At 42.7% G+C, this 17,716-nt stretch overlaps 1 protein-coding gene across 1 annotated transcript in view; it reads right to left on the reverse strand.

The window, feature by feature from the left end:
• Positions 1-8,260: 8,260 nt before the first annotated feature.
• Positions 8,261-17,716, reverse strand: part of LOC311150480 (phospholipid phosphatase-related protein type 5-like) — a gene marked incomplete at both ends in the record, with an annotated part of 96,750 nt that continues 87,294 nt past the window's right edge. Inside the window, 2 exons of the mRNA XM_084187978.1 lie at positions 8,261-8,320; positions 11,306-11,446. Coding sequence (XP_084044104.1) covers positions 8,261-8,320; positions 11,306-11,446 — 201 coding nt within the window. The remainder of the gene's footprint in view (positions 8,321-11,305; positions 11,447-17,716) is intronic.

Consider the following 17,716-nt stretch of genomic DNA (forward strand, 5'->3'; position numbering starts at 1 on the left):
ACTTTTTGTTTTGTTTATTGAGGTCTTGAAAATATATGCCTTTTTTCAATTATTTAATTGCAATTTGAGTTTACTTCCAGAATTGACTGAATTGGAATGTAACTGACTCCAACCCTGTTATACATAGATATCATCATCAGGATCTGTGTTGTCCTCTGGCGACCATGACAGTGAGCAGCAACCACATCCAACTGTGTGTCATGTGACACATTCATTGTCATGTGACCTCGGCGAAAGTAAGAGGATTCTAAAGGAAAAAAGAAGAAACAGAACAGAAATGTGTCTTCAATTAATATGAAGTAAACTGATTAAGTCAGATTAGACATTACTTGGTAACATGATATTTGCGATCTTGATATAAAAAAACACAAAATAGCACAGTCAAGATACAGTATCGGTCCTGTGACATCTTGGTCCCCAACATCTCTACCTTTCCCTATTTCAATTATATAACGACCATTACATAACCTCAAGCTAAGTCAGTTGCTTTGATTGCGCTGAGGGGCTTGTTAGGCTGTCTGTCTACACACACACACACACACACACACACACACACACACACACACATACACACACACACACACACACACACACACACACACACACATACAGAGTGGGCCAAGTAGCATGAGGCTAGCACACTGTACAGCTCCTGGGTTGCCTCTATAAGCATAATACAATAGCATTGCTCCTGAAGATTAATGATGTAGCCTTAACAGACCCTATAGCGAGGGGAATGCTAGGCCATGCATTACAGGGACATACAGTCTCCGGCCCCCTTGGTAATCTTGATGAAGTGCCTTATGGAGACCCGGTGCTCCCCCTATTTGAATTCACAATGAGTCCAGGGGAAGTTATATTGAGCCATTTGTCAACGCAAAGGAGGATGACCTCCTCTCGTTAGACTGAGGTGTGTGAGGGGAATAAGGACGAGGAGATGTGGAGAGGTGAGTTTGTGTGTGCGTGCATGAGTGGTAGATGAGCAAAGCACTAATGGCAAGAATGGTCAAATTTGTATTAGTTGAGGTTTGAGGGACTAGATGTACTTTAGAAATCCAAATACACCCAATGGAAACCTAAACTGCAGTATGGATCCACTCATTGTACAGTTTAGAGTAGCAGCAGGGAGGCTGTAGCTAAATGCATTTCCTCACTAAATGCATTGCTACACACAACATCACCATGGCCAAAGGCCATCTGCAAACTGAGTACAGAAGGTGACCCAAATAAATCTGACACATTAGGATGCTTTAGAAAACCCTTTGGATCCTGGCTCACTGCTCCCTTTGACTGCCTGGCTGCCTGCTTCAGTATTAATATATTTGAAGGGAGGTAAATTAAACACGCACACACCATCCCATAAGTAAGCCAGTAGTTAGTAGTGAAGGATATCATACCTTGCTAAGTAAGAAAGAATGTCATATAATATTGTTTTAAAAAGGCAAAATTATTATTTTAAAAGGCATAATAGCATTTTCCCAAGTATTCACCCCTGTAACTGCCTCTGTCGCCAGTTTATTTCATGTATTAGCACTTTAGTTTATTTCATGTATTTGCACTTTATTATTTAATTTCTTCTGAATTGTACGTTTACAGCAAGACGGAACTAATTATTGGTTCAGCCCGAGTGTTGTCACCCGAGCGCCTTTTAGCGACGCACCGAGGAAACTTTACCGCAAAAAGCTAATTATTTTTCCACTGTTATCGTGTTTAAGTGCATACTTACAAAGAAAGTATACAGAAGAAGATAAAGGACATTTAAAAGGATGTTTAGCACCTCTGTGTGATAAGCAGCAATGAGTTGTCACGGGTTGACCAGCATTAAAGCCCTGTATTCAAATCAAGACCTCTTGCCTCATGCCTGTCACTGGAGGAGCTACAGTGAGAACTCATCTGCTCTGCATGAGTAGACGAGGAAGACAGTACCAAAGAGCCGTGATCCATGGACAAGAAGGGACATCTCTACATCCAAGAGTGTGCATCTGCTCCTGACATTTACACAGCCGCAGCATCCACAGAAGAATCCAGGCGCCTTACCATGAATCCAGCTGATGCAAAGAAGCTTAAACTATTTCCCACAAGAGACTGACACATTTTTGCCTTCATATTCATACGGTATAGTTGTGTGTATGTTTAAGTGTTAAATAAGCTACAACCAAGAGACTGAATTTTGCATTTCATAGAACAACGTGATATTGATTTGTGTGAAGTAGATGTGAATATGTTCTAAAAAAAACTTATTAGTGGTAAAAATAGTATAAATGTGAATAGCTAATGGGAGCTGAATCACTTAGCTACGGGCCAAATTAGATTTAACCCAAATTTAAGTACACCAAGTAACAATGTCAGAGCCTAGTCTTACCTCTGGGAGAAAGCAGGTTAATGTAGGTGAAAGTATAGAGCAGCAGTGCATAGACATGCAACCACAGGCTACTAAAGGCACAAGAGCTAATGACCACACTTCCTCACAAGAACCACGAAGAAGCCAAAGAGACCGAAAGTTAACAGAAAAGGGCCAAGAACTGTACAATGAGCAAATAAGAAGATTTGCTCACCGTTTCACTGTGAGCTATGAGGAGTGGAAGGCTATTGCTAAAGACGCTAAGCAAGCTTTGAGTGGACAATGCTCAAACAACCTGCTACATGAACACATAAGCAAAATAAGTGCTGCCTCAGAGAATCTGAACATTGCTTATGATGAGTTAAGGCGCATAGACAACCCTGACCATGACACACGTCGCAGAATTGACACCTGTGATGCAGTAACCAGGAAGATCATCCAAACTGCAAAAGATCGTTTGGAGACAGCAGATAACGGTGGAGGAGATGAACAACGAGGCAACAGGGCGACATCGTCTATATTCAAGTCTGTAGCCTCAGACAAGATAAGTATCAAATCCCAATGCACTAAGTCCTCTCATGCTCAAAGCAGCTCCAGACATTCAAGTCGGATTTCTGTTAGCAGACAAGATGCCGCTGCTGAAGTTGCTGCCAATGAAGCTACTCTAGAAGTACTACTAGAACAAGAGTGTTGCATTGAGGAATTGGAAAGGCTTGAAGCGGAAGCTGCAGAGAGACAAAAGGTGCTAGATGCAAAGCGGAGACAACTGGAGCGACTAGAGACAGTTAAAAAGTTAAAGGCTGCTAAGGCACGTCAGCGAGTGTATGATCAGAGTGAGTGCTCAGATAAAGAAATAAGCAGTCTACTCCATCAAAGTGTCTGTATGAAGGAAAAGGAAGAAGTTAAACATGAAAATAATCTGTTGCAGCACCATTCTTCACCACAAGACCGGGCACATTCAAAGCAGGATGACAGCACAGCAGCTCTTGTTAGAGCACTTGCAGAGTCCATCAGTGCAGGTCGTCTTCCTATACCTGAACCAACAATATTCAATGGCGACCCACTCAGATTCAATGACTGGAAGGTTTCATTTCAGACACTCATTGATCGGAAAAACATTCCAGCCGAAGAAAATATATATTACTTGCGAAAGTATGTGGGTGGACCTGCTAAAAAGGCTATAGAGAGCTACTTCCTACTTGGTTCAGAGTCAGCCTATCACGCAGCATGGAGGATTCTCGAGGAAAGATATGGAAATCCATTCCTCATAGCCAAAGCATTCAGAGATAAGCTGGAGGCATGGCCCAAGATAAGCTCCAAAGGCAGTATCGAACTTCAAGAGTTTGCTGATTTTCTTCGGAGCTGTGAGGCTGTTATGACTCAGATCAGAGGCCTCGAAGTACTTAATGACTGCAATGAGAACCAGAAGTTACTTGCAAAGCTTCCAGACTGGCTGACCTCGAGATGGAACAGAAAGGTCATAGAAGTGGAGGAAGAAAGTCACACATGAAGTTTCTCACACGTGAAGCTAAGATTGCAAATAACCCAATAACATCTCTCCATGCTCTGAAACCTGCTGAAGGTGAGCAGATCAAGGTTTTAAAGAACAGAGCTCTCGGAGCAAAGGTACTAGCAACTAACTCAGATGAAAGAGCTTCCTCCACAAGCTGTGTTTTTTGTGAGAAGTCAGGTCACAGTCTACACAAGTGTTGGAAATTTATGAATAAAACCATCTCTGAGCGAGTCAAGTTTGTTCAAGGGATGAAGTTGTGCTTTGGCTGTCTGAAGCCTGGCCAACGCTCAAAGGATTGTGAAAATAGAAGGATCTGTGATACTTGTGAGAAAGGACATCCAACCTGCCTACACGATAATCGCAGCAAAGAAAGAGGAATGTCAACAAGGACTGATGGAGAAATGGAGAGTGACAAGTCAAGAGAAGGAACGACAGATCGTTCACAAGAGAGGGTGACAAAACCACCACGCGAGGTAACATCTAACAGAGTTATCCAGAATGTTAAAGGCACCCATAAATCCTCAGTCATTCCTGTGTGGTTGTCCACTACAAGTAAGCCAAATCATGAAGTTCTTGTGTACGCTCTTCTCGATACACAGAGTGACACGACCTTCATCCTTGAAGAGACAGCAAAGGTGCTTCACACTAAAAATGAACCAGTCCAGTTAAAGCTCTCCACAATGGCTTCAAGAAATACAGTGGTGCCTAGCAGAAGGCTGACTGATCTACAAATAAGAGGATTCTACTCCGATAAGATAATCTGCCTGCCAGTAACTTACTCAAGAGAATTGATCCCTGCAAACAGAGATCATATTCCCACACCAGAGACTGCCAAGGCATGGTCTCATCTTGAGCACATTGCAGATGAAACTGCTCCTCTGCAGAGCTGTGACATCGGCCTACTAATTGGCTACAACTGTCCTCAAGCTCTTGCACCAAGACAAGTGGTTGCTGGAGAAGAAAATGAGCCCTTTGCTCAGAGAACAGACTTGGGTTGGAGTGTAGTCGGCTATGGCAACCCATGTCTTGACTTTGGAGATGCCTTTGGAATAAGCCATCAAGTCATTGTGAAGCAAGTGACATCAGTTCTTCCAAATCTCCCAAACGAAGTGCACTATGTCTGTAGAACACAGATCAAAGAAGTAGTCCTTCCAACAGACGTCATCAAGGTGTTGGAATCTGATTTTGTAGAAAGGGCTTCAGAAGATGAACACCTTTCTCAAGAGGATCTCCAGTTCATGTCAATTATGGAGAGTGGCATCAGACTCAAGGATGATGGGCACTATGAAATGCCACTTCCCTTCAAGAAAGGAAGACCAAACTTACCAGATAACAAGGTATGTGGCATCCACCGTCTCAGATGTCTGGAGAAGAAGTTAAAGGGAAATGAGCAGTACTGCAGAGACTATAAGACCTTTATGGATGAGACAATAGCTTGTGGAGATGCCGAGCTTGTCCCTGAAGAGGATATTAGCAAGACCCCAGCGTGGTACATCCCCCACCATGGGGTGTATCATCCCCAAAAGCCCGGTAAGATCCGTGTCGTTTTTGACTGCTCTATAAGGTTTCAAGGGACAGCCTTGAATGACCATCTCCTGACTGGCCCAGAGTTAACAAACACCTTGGTGGGAGTTTTGTGTCGGTTCAGAAAGGGTCGTGTGGCAGGTATGTGTGACATAGAACGTATGTTCCACCAGTTCCATGTTAAGCCAGAGGACCAAGATTACCTCAGATTCTTGTGGTGGAAGGATGGAGATCTTAAAGCCCAGCCCTCCATCTATCGAATGAAGGTCCACTTGTTCGGTGCAGCTTCATCACCTGGATGTGCTAACTATGGCCTGAAGCACCTTGCCGCTCAAGGACAAGGACGCTTTAGAGAAGAAACCATCAGGTTCATCCAGAAGAACTTCTACGTCGATGATGGATTGGCAAGTGTAGAATCTGAAAACCAAGCAATCCAACTAGTGAAGGAAGCAAGAGAGCTTTGTCGCACAGGCAAACTTCGATTGCACAAGTTCATCTCCAACAGCAAAGAAGTCTTAGCCACAATTCCTGAGGAAGAGTGTGCTAAAGCCGTCAAGGACCTGACCATGATGTTGGGAGAACCACACATGGAAAGAGCACTAGGAGTACAGTGGTGTGTGACTTCTGATGAGCTGCAGTTCAGAGTGGTTGTCAAAGAAAATCCACTTACCCGCAGAGGGGTCTTGTCCACAGTTGCCTCGGTGTACGACCCACTTGGATTTGTGGCACCCTTCATCCTGGTAGGAAAGCAGATCCTGCAGCAGATGTGTCGTGACAAGCTCAGTTGGGATGATCCTTTGCCTGATGACCTTCGACCCCTGTGGGAGTCTTGGTTGCAAGATCTAAAAAACTTGGCTGGTGTGAGAATCCAAAGATACTATCTGCCATCAAGCTTCAAGGTCCAGCATTATGAGCTCCACCACTTCTCTGACGCCAGTGTGTCAGGCTATGGAGAGTGCTCGTATCTAAGAGCAGTCAGTACATCAGGTGAGGTCTACTGCTCCCTGGTCATGGGAAAGTCAAGAGTTGCTCCTACTAAAGTCACGACCATACCAAGACTCGAGCTGTCAGCAGCAGTGGTAGCAGTCCGGACCAGTGACATGCTCAAGAAAGAACTAGAAATAGACTGCCAACAAGAATGTTTCTGGACTGACTCAAAGGTTGTACTTGGATACATCAGTAATGAAGCCAGAAGATTTCATGTTTTTGTAGCAAATAGAGTTGAACGCATCAAGCTAAGCACAGAGGCCAGACAATGGAGATATGTAGCTTCAGAAGACAACCCAGCTGACCACGCCTCAAGGGGTGTCACAGCAGAACAACTCACAGCTTCTAACTGGTTCACAGGTCCAGACCTTCTTTGGCAAAAAGAGCTACCAACTGGAGTTGTCATGGTGGGAGAGATCGAGAGCAGTGACCCAGAGGTCAAGAAAGCTCAGGTTCATGACACTCAGGCAGAAGAAGCAAAAACAATTTTAGATCGTCTACACAAGTTCTCAGACTGGGCAAGAAAGGTGAAGGCTGTTGCCAGACTCAAGCGCCGTGCTAAGGAAATCAAAGGTCTCAAGCCAAAGTCCTGTGAGGCCTCGAACTTGGAGGAAAGGAAAAAGGCGGAGCTGACCATAATCAAGATGGTCCAGGAAGCAACTCTCTCTCAAGAAATGCAACGCCTTAGACATCATAAGGAGACAAAGGTCAAAGACAAAGCCAACCAGTTGCACAAACTATGTCCGTTCCTGGATGATCAAGGTGTAATCAGAGTAGGAGGCCGCTTAGCTGATGCTGCCCTACATCCACATGTGAGGCATCCAGCAGTACTTCCTAGAGACAGTCATGTTTCTGCATTGCTCGTCAAGCACTATCATGAGAGAGTGTACCATCAAGGTCGAGGAATGACTATAAATGAACTCCGATCCAATGGCATATGGATCCTGGGTTGCAGCAAGCTTGTTTCATCCCATATTCACAAGTGCACAAGTTGCAGAAGGTTCCGAAGATGCACAGAGCAACAAAGGATGGCAGACCTTCCAGAAGAGCGGATGGAAACAACTGCTCCATTCACTTACTGTGGAATGGACTGCTTCGGACCATTTCACATTAAGGAAGGAAGAAAGGAGCTAAAGCGTTATGGGCTGTTGCTCACCTGCATGTGTTCAAGAGGAGTTCACATTGAAGCACTTGATGACTTGACCTCAGATGCCTTTATCAATGCTCTGCGTTCATTCATCGCCATTCGTGGATCAGTAAGGCAGATAAGGTGTGATCAAGGGACAAACTTTGTCGGAGCAAGGCGTGAGTTCATTGAAGCACTGAAAGAGATGGATCAAGAAGAGCTCAAAGATTTGGGCTGCGAGTTCATCATGAACATCCCTGCCTCAAGTCATATGGGTGGAGTCTGGGAAAGACAAATCCGCACTATCAGAAGTGTCCTGGCATCCATTCTAGAACAGTCGTCCAGACAACTTGACTCCTCTTCCCTACGAACATTTCTATATGAGGTTATGGCGGTTGTGAATAGCAGACCTCTAACCACTGATCATCTGAACGATTCTACCAGTCCAGAGCCCTTGACACCAAACCACATCTTGACCATGAAATCCACAATCATTCTCCCTCCTCCTGGAAAGTTTGTCAAGGAGGATCTCTACCTCCGCAAAAGATGGCGCAGAGTTCAACTCTTAACCAACAACTTTTGGGTACGATGGAAAAAGGAGTATCTCCTGAATCTCCAACACAGACAGAAGTGGACCAAAGATCGCAGAAATGCAAAGGTCGGTGACATTGTTCTGTTACAAGATGCTGCCACACCACGAAACCAATGGAAGCTAGCAAGAGTCATCGAGGTGTATCCTGGAAGTGATGAAAGAGTGAGGAGACTCAAGTTACTCATCAGTGACTCCTCCCTGGATGGAAGAGGAAAGCGTACAGCCAAACCTGTTTACCTGGAGAGACCCATTCAGAAAACAGTTACATTGCTAGAAGCAGACTGATGGTTCTATCATACACTCACACACAGTTTATTAGTTGTTTATTAGGACAGAGTTTCATTTAATTTATTCATGCAGTAGGTTTGTCTCCAAGTTTTAAGAAATCACTTGTGATTTGGTGGGAGGGTAACTGCCTCTGTCGCCAGTTTATTTCATGTATTAGCACTTTAGTTTATTTCATGTATTTGCACTTTATTATTTAATTTCTTCTGAATTGTACGTTTACAGCAAGACGGAACTAATTATTGGTTCCGCCCGAGTGTTGTCACCCGAGCGCCTTTTAGCGACGCACCGAGGAAACTTTACCGCAAAAAGCTAATTATTTTTCCACTGTTATCGTGTTTAAGTGCATACTTACAAAGAAAGTATACAGAAGAAGATAAAGGACATTTAAAAGGATGTTTAGCACCTCTGTGTGATAAGCAGCAATGAGTTGTCACGGGTTGACCAGCATTAAAGCCCTGTATTCAAATCAAGACCTCTTGCCTCATGCCTGTCACTGGAGGAGCTACAACCCCCCTTGGCATTTTTCCTATTTTGTTGCCTTACAACCTGGAATTAAAATGGATTTTTTAGGGGTTTGTATCATTTGATTTACACAACATGTCTACCACTTTGAAGATGCAAAATATTTTTTCTTGTGAAACAAACAACAAATAAGACAAAAAAACAGAAAACTTCGGCATGCATAACTATTCACCCCCCCAAAGTCAATACTTTGTAGAGCCAGCTTTTGCAGCAATTACAGCTGCAAGTCTCTTGGGGTATGTCTCCATAAGCTTGGCACATCTAGCCACTGGGATTTTTGCCCATTCTTCAAGGCAAAACTGCTCCAGCTCCTTCAAGTTGGATGGGTTCCGCTGGTGAACAGCAATCTTTAAGTCATACCACAGATTCTCAATTGGATTGAGGTCTGAGCTTTGACTAGGCCGTTCCAAGACATTTAAATGTTTCCCCTTAAACCACTCAAGTGTTGCTTTAGCAGTATGCTTAGGGTCATTGTCCTGCTGGAAGGTGAACCTCCGTCCCAGTCTCAAATCTCTAGAAGGCTGAAACAGGTTTCCCTCAAGAATTTCCCTGTATTTAGCGCCATCCATCATTCCTTCAATTCTGACCAGTTTCCCAGTCCCTGCTGATGAAAAACATCCCCACAGCATGATGCTGCCACCACCATGCTTCACTGTGGGGATCGTGTTCTCGGGGTGATGAGAGGTGTTGGGTTTGCGCCAGACATTTTCCTTGATGGCCAAAAAGCTCAATTTTAGTCTCATCTGACCAGAGTACCTTCTTCCATATGTTTGGGGTGTCTCCCACATGCCTTTTGGCGAACACCAAACGTGTTTGCTTATTTTTTTCTTTAAGCAATGGCTTTTTTCTGGCCACTCTTCCGTAAAGCCCAGCTGTGTGGAGTGTACGGCTTAATGGTCAGATACTCCAATCTCCGCTGTGGAGCTTTGCAGCTCCTTCAGGGATATCTTTGGTCTCTTTGTTGCCTCTGATTATTGCCCTCCTTGCCTGGTCCGTGAGTTTTGGTGGACGACACTCCCTTGGCAGGTTTGTTGTGGTGCCATATTCGTTCCATTTTTTAATAATGAATTTAAATGGTGCTCCGTGGGATGTTTAAAGTTTCGGATATTTTTTTATAACCCAACCCCTGATCTGTACTTCTCCACAACTTTGTCCCTGACCTGTTTGGAGAGCTCCTTGGTCTTCATGGTGCCGCTTGCTTGATGGTACACCTTGCTTAGTGGTATTGCAGACTCTGGGGCCTTTCAGAACAGGTGTATATATACTGAGATCATCTGACAGATCATGTGACACTTAGATTGCACACAGGTGGACTTTATTTAACTAATTATGTGACTTCTAAAGGTAATTGGTTGCACCAGATCTTATTTAGGGGCTTCATAGCAAAGGGGGTGAATACATATGCACGCACCAGTTTTCCGTTATTTATTTGTTTGAATTTTTTGAAACAAGTAATTTTTTTCATTTCACTTCACCAATTTGGACTATTTTGTGTATGTCCATTACATGAAATCCAAATAAAAATCAATTTAAATTATAGATTGTAATGCAACGAAATAGGAAAAATGCCAAGGGGGATGAATACTTTTGCAAGGCACTGTAGGATACATGAATTCATCTGAAAACAATAACTAAAGTGAAGTAAAGTTATTATAAAAATGAATAATTTATGTTGTGAAACACGTAACCACATCCATCTACAAACACTGTGTATTTCCAGTAGCTTGTCAGTTTTCAGAGTGTCAGGTCAGTAGTTCTGTTCTTCTCTCCTGACAGTTATAGGGTAACTGTTGCTCCCAATGTTCTGAACAGTGTTTTAATCAATACACAGCAAATGGGCTACTTAGCCCAATTTAACACACATGATGTTTATACCTACACAGCTTTGCTATCAAGATTATTTGTATAGACAGGTAACGAGGCATGCAGGTTTTCATTCTTACATTATCAGTTTACACAGTGTGCGATTTAGCCCAACGTAACAATATGTGTGTCCTCTAGCTAATCACCTGTATACAGATGATTAGCAGACAGACACTCTTCCTCAGGGACTGGGATTGTGTACCTCTTGCCAGAGGCATTGTAAGAGCTTATAGTAATTTTACCTGGACCATAAAACGAAGAAGATGAGACTCTCAACCCAAAGTGATACATACTTTGTATTCCAAACACCAATGTATATTTTTGTCAATGTTCATATATTTTGGTCAATTTTCAACCTTCACACTACACAACTGGAAGTAGTGTTAATATTTCTGTACAGGAAATGGAGGATATACTGTATATGATGTGTCTTTCTGTATGGTGACCACAGCAGAATGGACTGAGGCTGACAAACAAGGTACTCTAGGAAACGGTCCCTAGCAAAGCACAGTATATTGTATCACTGCAATGAAGTGTGGCTGACAATACCTGTGAGGCTATGTACTTCTCCATGGTGTTGTCCATGATGCGGGGCTGGCCCATCATAGGAACACTGCTGGCCACGCTCTCCTCCGGCGGGATCTCGTTCAGCAGGGTCTTCCCTTTGAAGTTCTGCACCACCCCGAGAACCTGCACTCACAGCCACGGTCACGGGACAGACAAAGGAAAATAGACAGAGAAGGGGGGGGGGGGGAGAGAGAGAGAGAGAGATGGAGAGAGAAAGAGGGAGAGATAGAGGTGCGAGGAAGAGAGAGAGGGAACGAAAGAAAGAAAAGACAAAGAGATGAGGGAGAGAGAGAGAAGGAGGAGTGGGAGACTTAGTAAGTTAGTTAGTTAGTTAGGCTGAGATGGCGATAGAGGCTCTGTGGTGTTTTTGCAGAGCAGAGTGCCTTTCACTTCTCATAACATGGGTTATGTAAGTATTTTTTCTATTATAAACAACAAGCTCCCTCACGACGCCAGGACAGCGGAGTCACTCACCACCTTCCGGAGACACTTGAAACCCCACCTCTTTAAGGAATACCTGGGATAGGATAAAAAATAATAATAAAAATAAAAAAAAGTGTGTAAAGTGGTTATCCCACTGGCTATAAGGTGAATGCACCAATTTGTAAGTCGCTCTGGATAAGAGCGTCTGCTAAATGATGTAAATGTAAATGTAATAAAGGAATCGCACAGCTTGTTGCCCAAAAACATTAATTCAATCAGAGTTGTGCGTGTGTGTATGTGTCTCCTCAAGGAGTTTCATCCATTACCATCCATTTTTTGTGAGACGTCTATCTAAGGCAATGTTCAGACGGAGGAGAAATGCGAGTCAGAGAAAAATTATAATCTAGAGCAGTGGTCACCAACCGGTCGATCGCGATCAACTGTTCAATCTCCAAGGCATTTATAGTCGTTTACCAAACATTGCTGGAAACCCCCCCCCCAAAAAAGATTAATTCTTATAGTTTTTTCTTTGTTTAGCGCTGTTGGTGGTAGGTGCACTTGATTCAGCAGCCCGGCAGGCCCAGAGAGCAAATCAAGTGCACCTATAGGCCTACGGCTTGCCAATCAGATAGTTCAGATCACAGTGTCAGCACAGTTTCCTCGAGTCATAGACATAAAAAGAAGCCTTGAGCACACAGCAAAGTTGATACTGTGAGATTTCAAAACTTTTAAAACCATGACTAGAGAGAGAGACAATGAATACAGCAAATAGCTGCTGTTTTTATAAGTAAATTCCTGTTTAAGTTGTTATTCAGCATTGTCAACACTTTGTTCAACACTTTTATACGCCTTAAATGTGCATTCTCCCTACTTCCACTCACGCTACAACCAGCACAGCAGCTGCAATGAATGAGTATAGTAAAGCGTTTTGATAAGCTTGCGATGTTCTTTTTAGCGGCTTGTGTCTTTTTTAATATTGAGGAATATTTCACTTTCTCTGGTCATAGGAGTAACAACATGAATTGGTGCATAAGGCAGAAATAATGCAGTGTGACTTGCGTTTCGCCATCAGCTGGAAGACTAAGGGAGAGCGGAGGGACGGTGAGTCGGGTGAGAGGCAGCCTCACCGCTGCTCTCTCTCCCTCCCTCCCCTCAGACTTACCATCAGATGCAGGCCATCAGTCCAGTAAAATAAAAAAAAGCAAATTATTATGCTCACTCAGCTGTGCCTCACAAGTAATACAACATATTATCTAATACCAGTCTGATCCTATACCTTTTTCTGTATATATACTGAACGAAAATATAAACCCAATATGCAACAATTTCAAAGATATTACTGAGTTACAGTTCATATAAGGAAAATCCGTCAACTGAAATAAATTCATTAGGCCCTAATCTATGGATTTCATATGACTGGGAAGGAGCACAGCCATGGGTGGGCCTGGGAGCCTTGTGAGGTCAGTTGAATGTATTGCCAAATTCTCTAAAACGACGTTGGAGGCGGCTTATGGTGGAGAACTGAACATTAAATTCTCTGGCAACAGCTCTGGTGGACATTCCTGCAGTCAGCATGCCAATTGCACGTTCCCTCAAACTTGAGACATCTGTGGCATTGTGTTGTGTGACAAAACTGAATGGTAGATCTCGCCTTGCAAGTGATCTTGGCTCAGAAAAGTTTGGTGACCACTGATCTAGAGGGTCTCTTCCATTACCATTACAGGCCAAAAGGCCCTGCAGTCATTTGTTGAATTACATTCCCAAAATAAATATATAAATACAGTTGAAGTCAGATGTTTACATACACTTAGGTTGAAGTCATTAACTTGTTTTTCAACCACTCCACAAATGTCTTGTTAACAAACTATAGTTTTGGCAAGTCGGATAGGACATCTACTTTGTGCATGACACAAGTAATATTTCCAACAATTGTTTACAGACAGATTATTTCACTTATAATTCACTGTATCACAATTCAAGTGGGTCAGAAGTTTACATACACTAAGTTGACTGTGCCATTAAACAGCTTGGAAAATTCCAGAAAATGATGTCATGGTTTTAGAAGCTTCTGATAGGCTAATTGACATAATTTAAGTCAATTGAAGGTGTATCAAATCAATCCCAGAACAACAGCAAAGGACCTTGTGAAGATGCTGGAGGAAACAGGTACAAAAGTATCTATATCCACAGTAAAACAAGTCCTATATCGACATAACCTGAAAGGCTGCTCTGCAACGAAGAAGCCACTGCTCCAAAACCGCCTTAAAAAAGCCAGACAACGGTTTGCAACTGCACATGGGGACAAAGATCGTACTTTTTGGAGAAATGTCCTCTGGTCTGATGAAACAAAAATAGAACTGTTTGGCCATAATGACCATCGTTGTGTTTGGAGGAAAAGGGGGGAACTTGCAAGCCGAAGAACACCATCCCAAACGTGAAGCATGGGGGAGGCAGCATCATGCTGTGGAGGGGCTGGTGCACTTCACAAAATAGATGGCATCATGAGGAAGGAAAATTATGTGGATATATTGAAGCAACATCTCAAGACATCAGTCAGGAAGTTAAAGCTTGGTCGCAAATGGGTCTTCCAAATGGACAATGACCCCAAGCATACTTCCAAAGTTGTGGCAAAATGGCTTAAGGACAACAAAGTCAAGGTATTGGAGTGGCCATCACCAAGCCCTGACCTCAATCCTATAGAAAATGTGTGGGCAAAACTGAAAAAGTGTGTGCGAGCAAGGAGGCCTACAAACCTGACTCAGTTACACCAGCTCTGTCAGGAGGAATGGGCCAAAACTCACCCAATTTATTGTGGGAAGCTTGTGGAAGGCTACCCGAAAAGTTTGACCCAAGTTAAAACATTTAAAGGCAATGCTACCAAATACTAATTGAGTGTATGTAAACTTCTGACCCACTGGGAATGTGATGAAAGAAATAAAAGCTGAAATAAATAATTCTCCTAAACCTGACCTAAAACAGGGAATTTTTACTAGGATTAAATGTCAGGAATTGTGGAAAAACTGAGTTTAAATGTATTTGGCTAAGGTGTATGTAAACTTCTGACTTCAACTGTGCGTATATGTGGTACTTCTTTTCAGTATATGTATCAGTATGCTTCCATTATCTTATTTTCAGTATATGTATCAGTATACTTCCATTATCTTCTTTTCAGTATATGTATCAGTATACTTCCATTATCTCAGCAGGTTGCTGTAGCACTCATCATAGAAACCTGCCTCAGCTTCAGATATGGTATGTTATGAAACTGCAATGTGGTAATAATCGTTTGTGCGCAATTTGTCATGTTACGCCACGGCACTAAATTATATACTGAACACAGCATGTGAGAGTGAATAACACAAGCATACATTGACAGAAGTAGGGGACATCTAAAAGACAGATGTGCCTTAACATGAGAAAATAACATTCTGTAGTTATAGGTTCATTCACTCTATAACAACACTTTAGGGAAAAAAACATGCAGACACACACAACACATAGACATGCATGCAAGTAAACACGCACACACATACCTTTACCCCATGGCCCAGGCACCCTGCGGTTTTCACACACACACACGCTCATACACTCTCACACACACACACACTTCCACACACACACACACACACACCTATACCCCATGGCCCAGGCACCCTGCTGTTTCTGTTAGGCACTGTGCTTTCTTGCTGATGATGCGTGATGTGTGCCTGCTCGCCTGTGATACGGTGGTTTGATCTCAGATATCTCATGCTGGGTCCTTTCCCACCTTTCCCTATTCCTTTCCCTATTCAGTCTCGTTAACTAGGTCATACTAGGTGTGTGTCCCAAATAGCTCCCTATTCCCTACATAGTGCACTACTTTTGACCAGGGCCATGTAAAAAAATACATTGGGAATAGGGTGCCATTTCGGACGCACTTTAGCACACCTCTCTTCTACCCAGGGACTCACTAAAACTCTCCACCTATCCTGTCAGAAATGGATGATCTTTGAAGATACGTTTGTGCTAGTAGTAATTTAGAGTTGTTGAGGATAAACATGTCATGAGCAGCAACCTAGCACTAATGTATCCACACCAATGTATGCACAACCAATTAAGCAAGATTTATCCACAGACTAGTGCTTTGAAGTCAGAGAAACTCAAGCAAATCTAACGGTGTTCATACTCACTCTAGCAAGAGACACACCAACTAATAAGTGTATTGCAGAGATATCAAAGGAGCCCACTCATATAGGAGCTAACTCACTTGCCCTGTCTAAACACAACAGATCCACATGGCCCCACTGCGTTCATCTGAGCCAATTATCCAGCCATACTTGGCGGAAAACCCAGTGTTTTCCATAAGTGCCGGCCGTCGACTAAATAGCCGATAACAGAGTCATTATAAGCCGGCTACTTTTTCCACTTCATAAATTAACTAGGATTCTTTCCATTTAAAAGTTTTAATTTGCTATCAGTATAGCCTTTGTAGTGTATTAAAATTATGTCTTTGTTAAATGTTTTGCATGAAGAAATACACTACACCTTCTCCCGCTAGAATGAATGATATGCATCTTCTAGTGATCTATTGATAGGACAGGCGCCTGTCAGTCACAAAGCGAGCGATGACAGGAAGACTGCTAGTTTGTGTAGTTTGTCAGTCTACTGTCTGTCCCACCTCTTGGTACCGGTGTTATTTTTGTGCGCTGTGGTTTGCTGAAGTCAAATTTATTTTTATGGAGGAGGGAGGAGAGCATGATGCTTCTTCATTGTCTCCTGTGAGTGAATTGACATGTCCCATGTAATGTAAGTGGTAACGATGAGTTGAAATCCACTGAATTATTGTTTTGTGGCACATGCAAACTGGTAGACCACTACTGTTTTTTAGCGATTATCTGCAAATAAATTATGAAAACATTTGATGGAGGTGTTGAATCCTCACTGCAGGAACAATAGGTAGTAGAGAAAGAGCCTCATTCTGGTCCAAAATATGATAAAAGAAAACAGATTTGCATTTGTATTTATTATGGATCCCCATTAGCTGCTGCCAAGGTCAAAACAAGATTAAGGCAATTACATCACCCAAAATTGTAAATACAAAAGTACAACACACAACACATTATTACACCACTACTCTACCGCTACATATTTACAATACAAAATATTTAATACTACAATATTACAACATTACAATGTACGTGTGTGTAGAGTGTGTGTGTTAGCATATGTTTGCTTGTGTGTGTGTGCCTCTCCGCGTTGTTCCATGAGGTGTAGTTTTATCTGTTTTTTTAAATCTGATTTTACTGCTTGCTTGAGTTACTTGATGTGGAATAAAGTTCCATGTAGTCATGGCTCTATGTTGCACTGTGTGTTTCCCAGAGTCCGTTCTGGACTTGGGGGCTGTGAAGAGACCCCTGGTGGCATGTCTTGTTGGGTATGCATGGGTGTCGGAGCTGTGTGCTAGCCATTTGAACAGACAGCTCGGTGCATTCAACAAGTCAGTATCTCTCACAAAGACAAGCAGTGATGCAGTCAATCACTACTCTATTTTGAGCCAGGAGAGATTGACATGCATGTTATTGATGTTAGCTCTCCGTGCACATTACTCATTACAAGATTTTGTTGAGGTTTAGGGTTTAGTTAATGATTTGTCCCAAATACAATGGTTTTAGTTTTAGAAATATTTAGGGCTAGCTTATTACTTGCCACCCATTCTAAAACTGACTGCAGCTCTTTGTTAAGTGTTGCAGTGATTTCACTTGCTGTGGTAGCAGACGTGTATAATGTTGAGTCATCAGCATGCATAGACACACAGGATTTACTCAGTGCCAGTGGCAGGTCATTAGTAAAAAAAAAAGGTAAAAGTACGAGGCTTGACAGCTGCCCTGGGGTATGCCCGACTCTACCTGGATTATGTTGAAGAGGCTTCCGTTAAAAAACACCCTCTATGTTCGGTTAGACAGGTAAATCTTGATCCATGATACACAGTTG

This window comes from Coregonus lavaretus (assembly GCF_964263955.1).
Source record: "Coregonus lavaretus genome assembly, chromosome: 23".
Classification (NCBI taxonomy): domain Eukaryota; kingdom Metazoa; phylum Chordata; class Actinopteri; order Salmoniformes; family Salmonidae; genus Coregonus; species Coregonus lavaretus.